The sequence below is a fragment of the Dasypus novemcinctus genome, chromosome 12, assembly GCF_030445035.2.
Source record: "Dasypus novemcinctus isolate mDasNov1 chromosome 12, mDasNov1.1.hap2, whole genome shotgun sequence".
In the NCBI taxonomy this organism is placed as follows: domain Eukaryota; kingdom Metazoa; phylum Chordata; class Mammalia; order Cingulata; family Dasypodidae; genus Dasypus; species Dasypus novemcinctus.
In genome coordinates this window covers 82,726,950-82,746,293 of record NC_080684.1, presented here as the reverse complement: position 1 = coordinate 82,746,293, position 19,344 = coordinate 82,726,950, and the positions used below count along the sequence as shown (strand labels likewise).

Genomic DNA, 19,344 nt, shown 5'->3' with positions numbered 1-19,344 from the left:
CTGCCCTCCTCTCCTATGACACTCCCCTCACTCACTTTTTCTCCAGCCACACTGGCCTCCATGCTTGCCCTGGAATATACCAACCCATTCCACTTTAGGGTCTTAAAATGCTCTCCAGATATTTGCATGGCTCACTCCCTCACCTATTCCAGATAATCACTCAAACAGCACCTTCTCCATGAGTAACTCCATCTAAAACTAACTATCCCCCCTTCTGTTTGCACATACCACCAAATACACTATAGATTTTACTTATTTATTGTCTACCTCCCCTGCCCCAACCCCAGGAGGGCAAGGACTTTATTCACTGCTGTATTTCCACCACCTTGAACACCACCACCAGGCACATGGCAGACCTCAATAAATATTTGTCAGACAAATTAATGAAAAAATGAGTGAATGAATTTAAGTGAATTCTCTTTATAGGATCTTCTCCATGCTAGCCATACCAGACAGCAACTATCACAGAGACACACTGAGGAGAGGCTCAGAAAATTTTGATAGAATTTAATTCATATATAGCTGATAAAGCATAGATGAGAAAGGTTAATGACTTTAGCTTGAAGGACCTTTCACGTTAATCTTCTAATCAGCAGGTAAATGAGAAGCAAGGAGTCTGAAACAATTTGAAAATTGTTTTCAAAAGGATTTCAGAAATTTTATTTTTATAAACAATTTTTAAAATTCATTTTTTAAAATGTGTACCAGGCAAAAAAAAAAATCACACAAACTGTATCATAAATACAAAACTTACAGTTTTCAAAGCATACAAGAAACAAACAATGTAAAACAATTTATGTACGAAGTCCAATGTGATTTCCAATGCAAAAAAAAAAAAAGCAGGAGAAAACGCTTGAAAACACTCATCTGCAAGCTACAAAACAAAGTTCTCCTTTCGACCAACTCCATGAGCTGTCATGCAATTTGCAGCTTTATCATACTAGGCTTTGCCTCTTTCCTTTTGTTACCATGTATCGTCCTGTTTTGTTTTTATTTCTTTTAAAGACAAGGGCCAATCAAGGTTTTTTTTAAAGCTACTGTTTGTTATACTTTAGAATCAAGTGTCTTTTAATTCCAATAGTTAATATTTCATACACTGAGATATAGAAGAGATGATTTCCTAAACATTGCATACACATCAAACTATGATTTGGATATTCTAAAGCAGAACAAACCACTTACAGAAATTCCTTTTTATAAAATTCAGATTTTCACTTGTCACATTTGCTTAAATAAGAGTAAGCCTGTAAACCAGTTCCTCAACCCATCTTTTTTTTAAAAAAGCCTCAACAATATAAAAGATTTTTATTGACTTTATTTATGGTTCCCTCAAATGCCAAATGGAGTATCTAATCCAATCTCCATCTGAGGTCATATTGCCCCCTACTCCCAAGACATCTACTAAAATGCACCAAACACAGGAATAGGTTCATTACTTATTGTTAGTACTAATACTCATTTGATTTAGTTCCTGTTGTAGAAACAACAACTTTTGAATTTTAGTTACCTTTTTTTAATATGTGAAACACATTTATTATTAATTTACCTCCTTTTCCGTTATTTCTGAGAAAATATTTAGATTTACCTTTCAATTAAAGTTCCTAATTCAGGAAGTTAAAAATAGCTAGTTCCTGAGGCTGATGTGCTTTCTCCCTGTAAAAACCTAACCTTCTTGATTCAACTTGGAAGGACGGACGAGGGGATGGAAAGAAGGAAGAAGTGGTCGAAAGGAAAGTTGGAAGGCTAAAGTCGTCATCTTTCAGAGTCACAATGACTCCTGGAACTATATAGAAAGCCAGAGAATTCTCTGTTGAAATTCACTAAGAAAATAGCATTGAAAATGCCATTCCTTTAAAAGTAAATGGAAAATAAGAAGAAAATTACTTAACATTTCACATTTTTGAGAAAAATTCTATTAAAACTTATGATTAAAATTGGCTCCTCCCCAGTTATTCTAACTTACTAACATTTAACTGAGGAACAACAGCTAAAAAAAAAAAAGATTAAAAATGGTCAAGTTCAGGTAAGAAGTCTGGTATGTAAAGAACCAAAGAGAGTAGGATGGTTCCCAACTCAGACACTGACAACCAGTCCATTATGGTGCAGGGCTGCCATAATATTCTCTCTCCAACATACATTATTTTGCTTTATAGAAAGAATTTTGAAATCCAAGACTCACTAACTGAGCAACTAAAAGAAATGTTGTAGACCATGCACACAGACAATATTTTTAAAGTAAATTTAAGGAGTGCAAATAAGTTTCAAGATTATATTTGGCAGAATTATATCCCCTTAGGGAAGTGTTGTTCTAAAAGCAGGCCAATGCTACCCTGAGATACAGCCTGCATAATGATAGTATTAAAATATAGAATTCCTTCAAATTATTCTCATTAATTATGCCAACCAATTTGAATGCATCAAGAGAGAATTTTACCAAGAGTATACCAAGGTACATATTTACATTTTCATTTGCATCTTAAAGACCAACTGTTAACAATAATGATGATGATTACAAAAAACAATATTAAAGGTGTGTTCGTTTGAGGGGAAAGCTACATTAATATTATTCATCCAACGACAAATAATTTTGTAAAGAATGCAATACTGAAAAATAATTCACAGCTTTATAGGAAGTTGAAACACAGTTTCATTTGAATTTTCTGCCAATTCAAAATTTAATAAAGTTCAACCTAAAGTTAATGCTTCATTCTTTTACTCTAAAATCTGTAAAACATACAAAATACCAAGATTATCAACAGTCACATATGTTTTGAAGTCAGAGGACACATGTATTTTCTTAAGATTGGTTCCATTTGTGTAGAAAGTCTGTGAGGATTCCCCAGTGACAACGTTCCACCACTATTAGGAGAAAAATAAACTCTCATTAGACTAATGCGACAATCTGAAATGTGAACCAAATCCTTTGCCCTATCACCTTCCCACTCCCAAACCTAAGCAAAAAGCAAGAAAGGAGTCTAACTTTTAATGCTGCAATATTAATAGTATCAACCTGGTCAGCCTTTCCTGATTACCCTTGGTGACCACCTCACAGTTATGCCTATACCCAACTCCACTACAAAGCACGGTGGAGAAAGCTGCAACCTACTTAAGAGCTGCACACCCAAGGCTACAGAGTCCAATATGGCAGTGGTTAGACTGAACTCTCCTATCTGTAAGTCTGTTTGTTTGTTTGTTTTTTATTAAAGTTAATAGATCACAAAGAACGTTACATTAAAAAACATTAAAAAAAACATAAGAGGTTCCCATATACCCCACTCCCCACCCCCCTACCCCATCATTTTTGTAAGTTGTATTTTTCGAAGATATATACATCACACAAAAAATGTTACATTAAAAAATATAAGATGTTCCCATATACCCCCTACACCTCCTACCCTACTCCTCCCATACCAACATATCTGTAAGTCTTTGTCAATGAAATGGACCAAAGAAGGTCCCTCTCCCCTCTCAAATGCCCTTTCTCAGACAGGTACTGGTAGTATGACAGACATTCAGATTATTCATAATCTCTATTACTGCTCTACCTAATCTTCCCTTTTACCAGGAGTGATTCAAGAGCCCATGACCAAGTTTCTTTATAAAATAGTCTAACCATTTATTTACTAAATAAACAATGTACATCGCAAATGCAGTAGGAGCTTTGGCCAAGTCTCTTTTTTCCTCCCGATCAAAAAATTTGTTAAGATTATAATAATATTTATATTAATTTACCAAATAGAGATCATAAAGCTTACCCATCTATCTCACAGCTAAAACGAGGGCAAAAGAGACAATGCGTATGAAAACATTTTGAAAAGGCCTCAGGTACATGAAGATTCTGAGTATCATAATGAACCCAATGATAGTGTCACTCACCTCTAGTATCCTTGGCATTCCTAGCATTCTGCCTTGCTAATGTGACCGGGTCAACTATTCATGTTCACTATTAGTAAGAGTAGCTGGTAAAAGTATATTCTGAGTGCTTTAGTAAACCTCACTGAAGCAGCATGCATTTTGCTTTGTAAAATAAAAAATTTAAGCAACATTACAGAGGACATATTCCACCCAACTGAGAGAAGGATCAGTTTTCAGTTGTAGGGTAAATAATTAAGAGAGTAAAACCTCTTACACATCACGTAGTCTAACTGTCTCATTTTACAAATAAGGAAACAAGTTCAGAGAGAAGAAAGGCCTTGTCACACAAGATGACAATGCCTGCAGGTGGCAGAGAGGGAAGAGCTTCTGGCTTCCTAATCCAGTGCCACCACCTTTTCCACCTGCTTCTTATAACAGACCCCTCTATGTGGAAACACTACAATAGCTCCTAGTTTATATACAGGCTAAAAAATAATAATGTTAAAATATTAGCTAGCACTTACCAGGGTACACTATGTGCCACAATGTATAAGTGCTTTGCATGTATTAATTCATTTAACCCTCTCAACCTTAGGAAATAGATATTATATGCACTTAACCAATAGGAAAATAGAAGCACAGGGAGGTTAAAAAATCTCGTGCAAGGTCACACAGATAATGAGTGGCAGAGCCAGGGTTTGAACTCACTCCATCTGCCCCAAGGCCCACGTTTCTGCCCATTAACCTCTACTGTCTCCAAGTAAGGACAAACTTGCATTTCTCGCCACATATTCCAGCCTTTCCCGCCATGAGAACAAATTAAAATGGACTGCCTGTCATTCTAACAGTATACAAGCCATGGCATAAGGCAGGTAAAAATTTAAATTATATTATTTTTTAACTTATAAATCGGAATAATTTTGAGGGTTAAGAGCATTTTCGCTATTGGATACCTACTTTATCTTACTGACATCTAATTTATACAAGTCGGTTCTAAAGTAAACAGACTCAAAAGGCCTATTTTCTTGGACACTAGAGCAGCTGTTCCTTTTTACTTTTAATTTGCTCTGAGCTTTTGGAAAGTCTCATTAACATGCTGGGTAGATGCAGACTGGGCTATACCATAATCAGTTTAACCATGCTAGTAATCAAAGCAGAAGGAAAAAGCAGTCTCATTATCACTAAAATATACAGACCAAATATATATGCCACAGGATCTTTCATCTTTAAGATATAACATCTACAGCAAGGCTATCTATCCTGCTGTTTTATTTCAAGGTTCTCTAAGAAGTCTGCAAATTTGATCACTGATCTTTTTTTTTTATTTTTTTGTCTTTATTTTTTTAATGTTACATTTAAAAAAATGAGGTCCCCATATACCCCTCACCCCCCTCACCCCAACTCCTCCCCCCATAACAACAACCTCCTCCATCATCATGAGACATTCATTGCACTTGATCACTGATCTTTACAATATTTTGTAAGTCAGATTTATGATCATTTGATAACATTCTATGGGGCCCAGAATATCAAATGAAGTGGTCTCTGGAAGCTCAGCATCAAAGCTGGGAAGTTTTTCAGCAGTTAATATTACTCAAGACTCCTAGCTTCCAATGCAAAGACAGTAATACCTCTCCTCTAAACAGCATCCTCACAGCAAACTAAGAGTTATAATTTATCTTTACATTAACAGAGGACAAGTAGTGATCATGTCTCAGGATGTGCTAATCACTGCAAAATTGTATGTCCAAAAACAAAGTTGTATTTTCAATGCAACCTTATAAAGGGATCATAAAGTACCTTTTTTCATAAAGCCAAAAATTTGGCTCCAATGCAATTTTTTATAAGCTAGATTTTTATGTTTAGTAAATGTGCAATTACAAGAGTCCCATATAACCAAACACTTCAATTCATTCAAATATTTTTGAATACCTATGCTGTGCTAGGCATTCAGGCAGAATCATACCCTACACTTGACTGTTTTTAGTAAGAAATAACATCTCATTAGGGATCTAATTTAAAAGACAAATCTTTTAAAATGTCCAAATGGTCAGTGTAATATAGAGTATCATCTCCTACCCTTTTGACAACTAAACCACTATTCAATAGACTAACCTCAACCATCTTCCTCCTTATAAAGCCTCTGATAACCTCCAAAAGTAAAACCAACCTACACTATCATAATGCAGACACATTCTAGAACATCTCCTACACTTTAAAGAGGTTTTTAAAAATTGTCTGCTATCCCATAGAAGGCCCCTGAGAGCAGGAACCAAGTCTTACACATTAGGCCACTTAGCACAGTGTCTTAGCATACAGCAGAGCACTTGCACATTCTTACTGAACGGATAAATAGATGGAATCACCAAAAAATGCACAAAATACTCAAGGCCTTGGCCTTAGTATTCATTAATAAGTTTGCATAAGCAAAGCTCCTAGAGAAAAATGAGGAGGAAGAAGACCTGGGTTTGAATCTTAGCTCTTCTACTTATTATGTAACTTTAAGAAAGTCACAACCTCCATGAAATCAATTTCCTTAACTATAAACTAACGATAATAAAATTTAAGCCTTATAAAATTGTGAGGACCTAATGAGATTATGGAATTAAAGCACTGTGTACACTATAAAGCAATATGTTGCTGCTGCTGCTGAAGCTATTATTAAAATGTTGTTGCTGAAGGAAGGAAGTTCACAAATGCATTTCTTTTATATTGTTAACAAAATAGCTAATCAGTGAAGTGGAAGCTAAAGTGATGTTAAACATCCCACTTGCTAGTCATATTGATCATCTGAGATCTTGCATGGGCAGTTTAAGTATAAGAGCTCTGAACTGAGAATGGAAGACTTTGGTTTCAATACCCAACACTGTCACCAAAGCTTCTAGAGGTATACCTAAAGCAAAGTAGCCTTGCAGACCTCAGCCGTCACTACACAAAAAGGAGAACAATACCTGCCTTCCTACTCTGCTGGATTTTAGGAAGCCCAGCTGAGGTACAGGAAGTGAAGAAAGCTTGCAAAGTAATCTAAAAGCTGTTCTTTTCTTGCCTTATCTTTGAGGAACTCTTTACCTTAAGATATCCTCCAGCAGAGACAAGCATTTTGCTGTCTGGAGAAAAGTGAAGGTCGGTCACCCAGCCTCCATGGGTAGCAGCTCCTTCTTCTATTGAAATCGGAGCACATAAATGAAGAAGCTCACCGTCTGAGACATTCCATATCTACATAAATATGATACATGATTCATTAACAGGGTTACCCAGAAGACAGCTCTAGTTCTAATATGTATTTATTTTCATATAATGTACATACACTTTTTTATATTTATAAAATATATATATATAAATAATCTGGAACACATTTATAAATCTTTCTTAAAAATAAAAACACTAATTTAAGTATTCATTACTTACAATACTTAACTATACTCAAAAAAAAGCAAAATAAAATGAAAGGACTAGAGCAACTGACTTTAATAAAAAAGAAAATGATGGGAAAAGCAAGAAATAAACAAAAAAGGCTTAACAAACCTACCTCAAAAAAAAAAAAAAGAATTCTAGACTAGGAGCTAACACCAAGAATATGGACCAATAACATTCAAATACTTAAAGCATATATATTTTAAATAATAGTAAATCCCTATAACATTCTAAATATGTATGCTTTGAGATTATTTTACTTGATTCTTATAAAAATCCAATCACTTACAGATGTTAAAATTTGCTTACAATGTCTTATAAGATGGGGCAGTACTCTGTTTCCAAAAAATGTACATCAGAATAAGAAAAAGAAATAGAGACATAAATAGCAAAACAAAATAGTCAAAATCATCATTTGCAAATGTCTCCCTAGAAAATCCAAGAGAACCTAATGGAAAAACTAATTAGAATACAGTAAGATAGCTATGCATAAATATTAAAAAACAACAGATTTCCTACATTCAGAATTATTGGGGGGAAAAAAACATTTTTTAAAATGTAATGAGGAAAAATCTTTAAATAACATTTAAAATTTTAAGAGAGATACTATTTCCTGCAGGGATTCCAGAAAAATGAAACATTGCCTCATAACTGGTAAAGGACCACTTTCATCCAGAGATGTGAACTCAGGGCAAAATGAATGTTCCCCAAACAGCCCTGCACTTCAATTGACATGGCATTTATGTGACTGGTATAGAGAGGGTTGGTAGTTGGACAATCTTAATTTTTCTGAAAAGCCTATTTAGTAACTCCTCTGTTCCTATAAACTGTATACTCTCCCATTCTTCTGCATTAAAATTATCAAGCCACAGATGGCCCTTAGAGCTTGAAATCTAGTGGAGTTTGCCTTGCTGGGGGTTTTGGACTTACTTGGGATCCATGACCCCTGTTTTCCTTCCAATTTCTCCCTTCTGGCATGAGAATGTCTATCCTATGCCTGCCCTACCACTGACTTTGGAAGGGAAGACCTTAATCCAGTATGACAAGAATAAAGCAAAGGAAACTTGGACATGGAAGTACAAGCCACCGGAGACAGAAAGAGATATATCACTGCGACAGAAGCAGAGACTGACTGCCAGCAAGCTACCACCAGAACTCTACAGACTTTGGAGAAACATGGCCTGCTGATACCTTGATTTTGGACTAGCCTCCAAACTGTGAACCAATAAATTGCTGTTGTTTAAGCCAACAAGTGTGTGGCAAACTAAGACAACACCTATTCCTTGGATTTTAAATTCTCCTTCATAGAAAGGGAAAAACAAACAAATACAAAAAAAAACCACCCTTCTCACATAGATTTGTTACCAAAGCAGCCACCCCCAATGCCCGAGCTTTTCCCAGCAATGGCCCAATCCCATCAACATAACCAAGTTGGTGGCTTTTCCATGACTTCTGATCTATCCACAAGCAATATTTTCCATGTTGTATTACATTCCCTGTTTAAAGGGGACATAAAGAGAACAGCATTGTATTGCCTTAGCATGCCTCCTAAAAAATTGTTTTCTAAATGAAAAGGCACAGTTTATTATATATTTACCTAAAACATTGTAGGATAATGAAAGATAGCATAACATGCAGACTCTACATCATAAGGCACCTTCAATATCCACCCAATGATGAGAATGTGAACCTCTGAACTGTTTAACAAAAACAGGCTGTCCAATACGGACTGCAATAAGCTACACTGTAAATGTTGACATCTAATGGTGTTAAAGAGATCTTTGCTTTCAGCACTGAGAAAAAGCAGAATTTGCCATTGATTTATAACCTAGATAACGATTTATAAGATTATTTCCCTGAAATTCTGCCACTAAAAACAACCTTTGGTTCAAGTCCAAGAATTAAGATAAACCATTCTCTAAGCTAACAGCAGATAACCAACTGCAAATAACTGGGACATTTGTCTCCTCCCATATAAGGGAAAATGCTTCACTCTAACTCTAATGAATCCTTTTCTACAATGGAGCACAGCTATGAATATAACATACTCTTCAAGAAACAAAACAAAGAATGCCTTATCCAACCAGAACCCCAGGGACTGTGCTTCTCTGTCACATTAACAAACATCCCCAATGTGGTGACGAGTGCTAGCCTAAGCTATAGTAAGATCAGTATTTTCATGTCAGCAAACATCGTACCCTGATTTCTCCGTTATCATCTCCAGTCGCCAGTAGAGTATTGTCCACAGAGAAAACAGAGCAGCGTACACAACCTTTGTGGCCCCTCAATTCATGAAGAGGGGAAAGAAGTTCAAAACTCCAAATCTGGAAAACAATTAGGACTGTTTAGAATAGCAAATGCACTTTAAAAAAAAAAAAAGCATCTGCAAACCCTGCCTCGAGTGCTCTTTAGCCAAAAATTCAATCCCATAGAACTTCTAGCATTTGACAGTTCATAAACTTTCATGAGATGCCCACGTTCCAATTTGAAATCTTGTTACTTTTTCAGTTTCCCTTTAATTACTCAAGTTAACTTTAGCTAAAAGACCAAACTCAACTGCTTCCATATTAAAACTTGACACTCAGAAGGAAGAACAAATCAGTTAACCGTCTGTGGAGTGAAACAGACCAGAGTGTGATCTACTATTTAGTAGTTTCTTGTGTGTAGGTCATATCACAGAAACTTATTTATTTATTTATTTATTCATTTCTCTTCCCTTCCCACCCCCAGCCCCACCCCCACCCTGTTGTCTGCTGTGTGTGTCCATTCGCTGTGTGTTCTTCTGAGTCCGCTTGCATTCTTGTCAGCAGCATGGAGAATCTGTGTCTCTTTTTTGTTGCGTCATCTTGCTGCGTCAGTTCTCTGTGTGTGCGGCACCACTCCTAGGCAGGCTGTGCTTTTTTTGTGCAGGGTGGCTCTCCATGCAGGGCATACTCCTTGAGCATGGGGCTTCCCTACACGGGGGACACACCCTGTGTGGCATGGAACTCCTTGTACGCATCAGCACTGCGCATGGGCCAAATCACACGGGTCAGGAGGCCCTGAGTTTGAACCCTGGACCTCCCATGTGGTATGCTAATGCTCTATCAGTTGACCTAAATCCGCTTCCCCACATGAACTTCTTTAGCTTCAGTTTCTATATCTATACAATGGGACAATAATACTTTTGGTGGGAAGATTAAGTAAAATAATTGAGAGTGAACTAATAGAATAGGGCATAGCACACAGCAAGTACTCTTTAAAAGTCACTATATCATCTTACTATCTTTCAAGGCCATATGCTATTATTTTCCTTTCAATACTCAACCCATGGTTCTGTCATCAACACTTAACAAGCATAGATTGAAAACTGCTATGTACCAGGCATGTTGAACTGAGAGCTATGGAACAAAGTCCCTATCCTTGATTATGATTTAATCAAGTTTATGATTTAATCAAGAAGATAGGCTCATGAACAGATAAGTGAACAGTTGTATGAAGTAAATGCTCTAACAAGCATGAATCAAATGTAATGAGAACAATGAAGATAAAGCAGCTAACCCTGTCTAGGGGTCATGGAAGGTTTTGCTGCAGAGCTGCCATCAGATCTAGGTCTAAATAGATGAGACATAATTCTTTGAGGTAATAGGGAGTAGGAAGTTTTGTCAGACCAAAGTTAAAAGCACATACAAAAAGATGGAGGTAGCCTACACACTGAGAGATCAATGTTGCAGAAAGAGAAGGTAATGGACTAGGAGTTTGGCTTATACACCTTCAGGTAACAGGGTTTTTCAGCCGGGAATGATGGCAGCAAACAGTATGGAAGATAAACTGGAGGAGGCACAAACTAGTGGCAGGGAAAATGTGGGGACAGTCCACCAGAAAAGAGGAGGTTTGCTTTTAAGAGTGGGGAAACATGGGAGATGGATGTGGCTCAACCAATTGGGCTCCCATCTACCATATAGGAGGTCCAGGGTTCGATGCCCAGGGCCTCCTGATGAGGGCAAGCTGTCCCATGCAGTGAGCTGGTCCACGTGGAGTGCCAGCCCACACAGGAATGTGCCCCACGCAGGATTGCCTCCCTGCGTGGGAATGCCACCCTATGCGGGAAAGTTGCCCTGTGCAGGAGTGCCAGCCAACACAGAGAGCTGGTGCAGCAAGATGATGCAACAAGAGACACAGAGGACAGAAAATAAGATGTAGCAGAACAGGGAGCTGAGGTAGTGCAAGAGAGTAATTGCCTCTCTCCTACTCCGGAAGGTCCCAGGATTGGTTCCCAGAGCCACCTAATGAGAATACAAGCAGACACAGAAAAACACACAGCAAATGGACACAAAGAGCAGACAATGGGGGGAGTGGGGAGGGGAGAGAAATAAATTTTAAAAAGTAGATCTATAACAAAAAAAAAGAAAAGGGCAGTGGGGGCACAGAAGGGAAGAGAGATTCAAGAGACAATGAAGAGCAATCAACAGAGCATGAAAGAAAGGATAGAGTCTCAGACAGTTCCAAGGCTTGTAGTTTGGAAAGAAGGGTAGACAGTGATATCAGTAATAGCGATGGAGAAGCAGCAAGCAGCATCATTTCACTGGGATGTGATTTTCAAAAGCCTCAACTTACTTCAGAGATATAAGAATTTACTATGGGATGCAATTAAGTTTAAATCCCTTTCAATGATTTGCATTGCCTATAATATGCAGTAGAGATTGTATTAGATTAGTAAAAGAAAAAAATAATCAGAAAGAGTGAAATCTGAAGTCCTCAATGTCATTCATTCAATCTATTCAACACCTACATAATGCCAATGGGCATAATCCAAAAGCTAAAAGAATAGGAAACAGACACGTAGACAAAAACTCTTACGCTGTTTTATTACACGTTATTTGGACTCATGATACATAATCAATATACCAAAGTTTTATGCATGCTCATTTCAATTGATTGACCTACCTTTGCAGTCTTGTCAGCAGAGGTAGATGAAAATTTGGTAACATCAGGAGAAATATCACAAGAAAGTACTGTATCCTGGTGACAGACAAAATCTTTTTCTATTCTTCCAGTAATAATATTCCATACCTTTAAAAAAAAAAAACTCTCAAAAGTTAACACTTGCAAGAACATTTTGTAATATTTAGCATGATCACCTACAAGTCATATCTGTAACACAAGACCTTTAGCAAATTGGTTATTCAGAACTCTTTCCTCTTGGTGCCCTTCAGTATAAATGCTCATAAGCACACAGCTGATGTAGTGACTGCAGAACACAGAAAACAGGCATGAAAAACAAAAATAAAAAAGCTAAGGAAGCGGTTGTGGCTCAACTAATAGAGCATCTGCCTACCATATGGAGGGTCTAGGGTTCGATACCCAGGGCTTCCTGACCCGTGTGATGAGCTGGCCCATGCATAGTGCTGATGTGCGCAAGGAGTGCTATGCCATACAGGGTTGTCCCCCGTGTAGGGGAGCCCCACGCACAAGCAGTGCGCCCCGTAAGGAGAGCCACCCCACAAGAAAAAAGCACAACCTGCCCAGAAGTGGGGCCGCACACACGGAGAGCTGATGCAGCAAGATGATACAACAAAAAGAGACACAGATTCCTGGTGCCATTGACAAGAATACAAGCGGACACAAAACACACAGCAAATGGACACAGAAAAGCAGACAACTGGGGGATGGGAAGGGGAGAGAAATAAATAAATCTTTAAAAACAAACAAACAAATAAATAAGCTAAATAAGCTATGTTTGGCTAACATAATATAATCCACTCTAATACTTTTTTAAAAGAAGTATTAGAATACTTTTTTTAAAAAAAGTATTAGAATACTTTTTAAAAAACGAACATAACATGCTTCAAATTACCTTCACGGTTCCATCAAAAGACCAAGAAAGCAGTCTTGAATTTTTCAACAGCCTAAAGTCTGTCACTGTTTCCTGATGGGCTTGCAGAAAGACATACTCCTCTGACTGCCAATTCCATACCTGAATATCAAAGAAATAAGTCTGTTATAACTTCTTCCAATAATATCCTACGGCGGGGGATGGAGGGGTGGTTAGGGAAGTATACTCTCTCTTGTTTAGAGTCTTTATCCTCATGACATTTCAGTAAAAGAATATAATATCCACATTTTACAGGAAAGAGAAAAGTTAGGGTTAATTAACTTGACTAGAGAAGCAAAACAAAATACATTTCCTCCTAAATAAAATTTGTTTTCCTAGTTGCTTGGAGAACAGTTAATTATACCAGAAGATAGAGAAAAGTCACAATATGCCAGTAAGCTTACCATCTGATTAAATTTTCCAGAGAAAATTATCCCAGTTACATGTTCAGTTATCTGAACCCTACAAACTGGGCAAGTCTGCAAATCCTGGCTACAACGAAGCTGGCCCAATTGCCTGGGAAGGTGGGCTAACCAAAGCAGTTTCAAACAAAGTCATGGAATTTCCAAGCTTCAAAGATCTTAGCTATCCCCAACAGCATTCTTCTATATGAGAGAAGCTATAGTGCATTATTTGTCACATTGAGTTCCAGGAAAAACTCCTCAGGCATGAAGGGAGGAAGGAGAATTGAAATAATAAGAAAAACTGACATAAAATGTCATTCGCAGATATATTGCAGGAATAAAGGTGAATGGAACAGGAATTTATTACTCTACCAGAGGCCATATAAAAAACATCTCTTAACAAAATCAAAGCAATAACAGTTAGGGCCCTTTTTTAAAATGTTTATTTTGTTAATACCTCTTTATTTTTAAAGAAGCTTTTGATTAGATGAAAGTTATATAAAAAACATAGAGGGTTGGGAAACAGATGTGGTTCAAGTTATTGAGCTCCCACCTACCACATGAGAGAATTGATGCAATGGGCTGGTGCAGCAAGCTGATACAACAAGATGACGCAACATGAGACACAAGGAGGAAAACATAATTAGAGACCAAAAAAAGCAGGGAGCAGAGGTGCCTCAAGCAGTTAGGTGCCTCCCTCCCACATGAGAGGTCCCAGGTTCTGTTTCTGGTGCCTCTTAAAAGGAAGACAAGCACACAATGAACAAACACAGCAAGAGCAAACAACGATGGGAGAGAGGGGAAATAAATAAATAAGTCTTAAAAAAAAAAAAGAGAGAGGATTCCTATATATCCCACTCCCTCCCCCTTCCACACTGTCCCACATTAACAACTCTTTCATTAGTGTGGTACATTTGTTATAATTGATGAACATATACTAAAGCACTGCTACTAGTCTTAGACTATAGTTTACATTATAGTATACCCTCTGTCCTGCATAATTTTATAGATTTTGACAAAATGTATAATGGCCTGCATCTGTCATTGCAATGTCACACAAGACCATTCCAATGTCCCAAAACTGCCCCCACGTTATACCTATTCTTCCCTCTCCCTTCTCTCAGAATCTCTGGTGGCCACTGCCTTTATATCAATGATACAGTTCCTCCATTGCATAACAATAAGTCTATAATAGAATAATAATAAGTCTACTTTAGCCTATTGTTCATTCCCCAATCTTGAGGCTTTGGGGATGGTGATATCCACTCTGTTTCTATTGAGAGGGGGGCTTAGATCCCATGGGGCAGATGGATGAACTGTCCTGCTTGCAGCTGTAGATACTGTTTTTTGGGCTAGGCATTGTTCGTCATCATCCCTTTGTTAGTTGTCCTGGGTGAGTCCAATGAGTGGGAGAGTAGGGGTTGCAACTCTGCTGAGATTCAGGGCTCAACCAGCATATAAACAGATGGAAGATTTAAGTCTCTGGGACATATATTTAATGAGTATAGTGCTAATTATAGATTCAAATGAAAGGAGCAGAAGAGCCATATGTAGGGAAATTATAAATGAATCTATGGGAAGCAGATGTGGCTCAGGCAACTGAATTCCTGCCTACCACATGGGAGGTCTGTGATTCGGTCCCCGATGCCTCCTAAAGAAGACAGTGAGCTGATGCAACGAGCAGGTGCAGCAAGCTGGAGGAACAAGAGATACAGGGAGGAAAAACACAATGAGAGACACAGCAAGGCAGGGGTCGGAGGTGGCTCAGGTGATTGGGTGCCTCCCTCCCACATTGGCAGTCCTGGGTTCAGCTCCCAGTGCCTTCTAAAGAAATAAAGACAACGGACAGACACAGCAAGTGCAAACAATGAAAGGGTAGGGAGAAATAAATAAATCTTTAAAAAAATAAAGAATCTAACTCTGTTACATTGGGGAGCATAAATTCCAAAGAAAGGCCCACTGACAGGGTGCCCAATTCCCAAGATTGTCTGCCCTGCTTATACTTTATAGATGTCTCTGGAGCACTCAGGAGCCCCAAAGTTTGAGGAACTGTTTACTGTGCAGTTAATGAGCTCCTGCTGAGATGTGCATAAGCGTAACCTCTGAAATGACCTCCGGACTCAATTTGATATCTTGTCACCATAAAAACTCACTTGTATTTAATATTTCCCCCTTTTGGTCTAGGTCTTTTTCCAGATACATCGCTAGTCAGCCCTTAGTGATAATCCCTCAGTGCCAGGGAGGCTTATGCCCAGGAGTCATGTCCCACACCAGGGGAAAGGTAGTATGTTTGTATGCTAAGTTTGACTTAAAGAGAGTACACATTTGAGCAACAAGGAAGCTTTCAAGAGGTAACTCTTAGGCAATATATAATACTAGGCTAAGTTTTAATTTCACAAGAAAAGGTTCAAAAATGCAATCAATATCAAGGGCCTGTCCTCGTTCACAAGGCACTGCCCACATAGTTGGGGAATTCTTGCCACTCTATTAGAGAATGTAGCAGGACTCCTCAGGATAGGAATTCAATATTCTTTCAGTTATTATGTCAGTCTCCACCCACTAAGATAACACCCCATGAACAGTTGAACATATTCATATGCCTTAGAGGCATGCCCCAGGTGCACCCTTCCCCACATATCTCCCCATCACCGACACCCCGCACCAGGGATCCTGCCCTGCCACAGTTGTGACCCTTTTGCAATCCACAACCTCCCCAAAAATAAAGCCAAAAAAAAACAAAAACAAAACAAATAAAATTAATAAGAAAATAATAATAACAAAAAATAACAAAATACAAAAATAATTTTAAAAAATAAAATACAACTTTTACTCATTGTCTTTCATCACTGTAAGATCTGTTATCTTTTATGTACAGGGACAATTTCTTCTGTATGTTTCCCCATTGTCTTATTTTTTCACTTTATCTTCAAAGAAGCTTTAGGTTACAGAAAAGTCACATAGAAAATACAGGGTATTCCCATAGACCCAACACCCTCCCCCTGTCCCACTCTCCCCTACAGATAACATTTTATATGTGGATGGTACATTTGTTACAATTGATGTACAAATAATGAAGCATTGCTGCTAACCATGGTCAATGATTTACATTATGGTTTACATTTTATACCAAATAAGTTTTGACAAAATTTAAAATGGCCTGTTCCTGTTATTTCAAGATCATGCATAAAAATTCCAATGCCCTATGTTCCATCTATTCTCTTCTTCCCTCCCTGACTCCTCAGAAACTATGGCAACCACTAAATCTCAATTTTTGAAGAATAAGGTTCATAATTACATGCAATAACATTGAGGGCTTGACATACTGGTCTGTTTTCTTTTATCAGGCACTGCCTATGTTCCTGAGAGAACACAGGACTTCCAAGGATGGGAGTCTGATATTTTCTTGTTAATTATTTGGGTCTCCACCCACTGAAATAACACACTATGACAAGATGACTGTCATATTCCACATAGACATGCCACAGGGGCACCCTATCCCACATATTCCCCACCTCAATGACCTACACCATGCTGTATTTGCCAAAACAACATTCCCACCATTGTAGTTTTAACCACAGACCTGCAAATCCTCAGAGTTCACCTGTTCTTTCCTCCAACCCTCTCCCCATTTCAACAGATAGTCCAACCCAACCTCCCACCCTACTCCCCCTCGCATACCTGCACCATAGAACCCAATCACGTCACTGCACCACTATCACCCACACCTACTGCCCAACCATACCCTTCCACCTCATCAAAGATTTTGCCCATATTGAGTATAAGCTCATCACCCTTACTCTCTTTTGTCTCCTGTTGATCCATCTTACAGACTCTAGCTCTGTGAGTCCACTCAACTTGCTTAAGTCATATCAGTGACTGGCTTGCTTCACTCAACAAAAGGTTTTCAAAATTCATCCATGTTATCCTGTGTTATACTGCATTCCTTTTTACATCTGAGTAATATTCCATTTCATTGTATGTATATACCACAATTTGCTTATCCATTCATCTGTTGATGAATACATGGGTTGCTTCTTCTTTTGGCAATAGTGAATAATGCTTCTATGAACATTGGTGTGCATATATATATATGTTCATATCCCTGCTTTCAGTTCTTCTGGATATATACCCAGAAGTGGGATTGCTGGATCATATGGCAGTTCTACAGTTAGCTTCCTGAGGAACTGCCAAACTGTCCTCCACAATGGCTGCACAATTCTGCTTTCTCACCAGCAGTGGATGAGGGTTCCCTTTCCCCCATATCCTCACCAACACTAGTAGTCCTCTGTTTTTTAAACAGTTGCCAGTCTAATAAGGTATAAGATGATATCTCATTGTAGTTTTGATTTGCATTTCCCTAATAGCTAGTGATGTTGAGCATCTTTTCATGTGCTTTTTAGCCATCTGTATCTCTGCTTTGGAGAAGTGTCTATTCAAATCTCTTGCCCATTTTTCAAATAAATGTCTTTTTATTTTTGAAATATAGGATTTCTTTAGATATGCTAAATATTAGGCCCTTATATGATAGATCGTTCCCAAATATTTTCTCCATTGAGTAGGCTGCCTTTTCACTTTCTTGACATACTCCTTTGAAGCACAAATTTTTAATTTTGACAAGGTCCCATTTATCTATTTTTCTTTTGTTGCTCACGCTTTGGGTAAAAAATTTATGAAACCATTATTTACTATAAGATCTCCTAGTTGCTTCCCTACATTATCTTTTAGGACCTTTATGGTCTTAGCTCTTATATTTAGATCTTTGATCCATCTTGGGTTAATTTTTGTAAAGGGCGTGAGACAGTGATCCTCTCTCATTCTTTTGGTTATGGATATCCAGTTCTCCAAGCACCATTTTTGGAAGAGGCCATTTGGTCCCAGGTGAGTGGGCTTGGTGGTCCTGTTGAATATCAGTTAACTGTATATGCAAGGATCTATATCAGAACACTCAATTCGGTTCCACTGGTCAGTATGTCTACCCTTGTATCCATGTAGTTTTGACCACTGAAGCTCTGTAGTATGTTTGTTTTTTTGTTTGTTTTTTTGAGGTACTGGGGTTGGGAATTGAACTGGGACCTCCCGTGTGGAAAGCAGATGCCCAACTGCTTGAACCACATCCACTCCCTGTAGTATGTTTAAAGTCAGGTAAGGAAAAGCGGACTTTGCCCAATGGATAGGGCGTCCGCCTACCACATGGGAGGTCTGCGGTTCAAACCCCAGGCCTCCATGACCCGTGTGGAGCTGGCCCATGCGTGGTGCTGATGCACGCAAGGAGTGCCCTGCCACGCAGGGGTGTCCCCCACATAGAGGTGTCCCCCATGTAGGGGAGTCCCACAGGCAAGGAGTGCGCCCCATAAGGAGAGCCACCCAGCACAAAAGAAAGTACAGCCTGCCCAAGAATGGTGCTGCACACACGGAGAGCTGATGCAACAAGATGATACAACAAAAAGAAACACAGATTCCCGGTGCCGCTGATAAGGATAGAAGCGGTCACAGAAGAACACACAGTGAATGGACACAGAGAGCAGACAACTGGGGTGGGGGAGGAGGGGAGAGAAATAAATAAAAAATAAATCTTAAAATAAATAAATAAATAAAGCCAGGTAAGTGTGATTCCTCTAATTTCATTTTTCTTTTTCAATATGTTTTTGGCTCTTCAGGGCCCCTTGCCCTTCCAAATAAATTTCATAATTAGCTTTTCCAATTCAGTAAAAAAGGCTGTTGTAATTTTTATTGGGATTGCATTAAATCACCCTTTCTTGATAAAAATACCTCAAAAAGTAAGAATAGAAGGAAATTTCCTCAATATGATAAAGGGTA

At 38.3% G+C, this 19,344-nt stretch overlaps 1 protein-coding gene across 4 annotated transcripts in view; it reads right to left on the bottom strand.

Annotated features, from left to right (window-relative positions):
- Positions 1-633: 633 nt before the first annotated feature.
- APAF1 (apoptotic peptidase activating factor 1) overlaps positions 634-19,344 on the bottom strand; it is an 82,915-nt gene continuing 64,204 nt past the window's right edge. For all 4 annotated transcript variants that reach the window (XM_004464146.5, XM_058308591.2, XM_071219029.1 and 1 more), the window contains exons 23-27: positions 13,106-13,225; positions 12,196-12,321; positions 9,468-9,593; positions 6,925-7,071; positions 634-2,859 (exon numbers count right to left, since the gene is read on the bottom strand). In XM_004464146.5, coding sequence (XP_004464203.1) covers positions 2,713-2,859; positions 6,925-7,071; positions 9,468-9,593; positions 12,196-12,321; positions 13,106-13,225 — 666 coding nt within the window. In that variant the 3' untranslated portion in view covers positions 634-2,712. The remainder of the gene's footprint in view (positions 2,860-6,924; positions 7,072-9,467; positions 9,594-12,195; positions 12,322-13,105; positions 13,226-19,344) is intronic.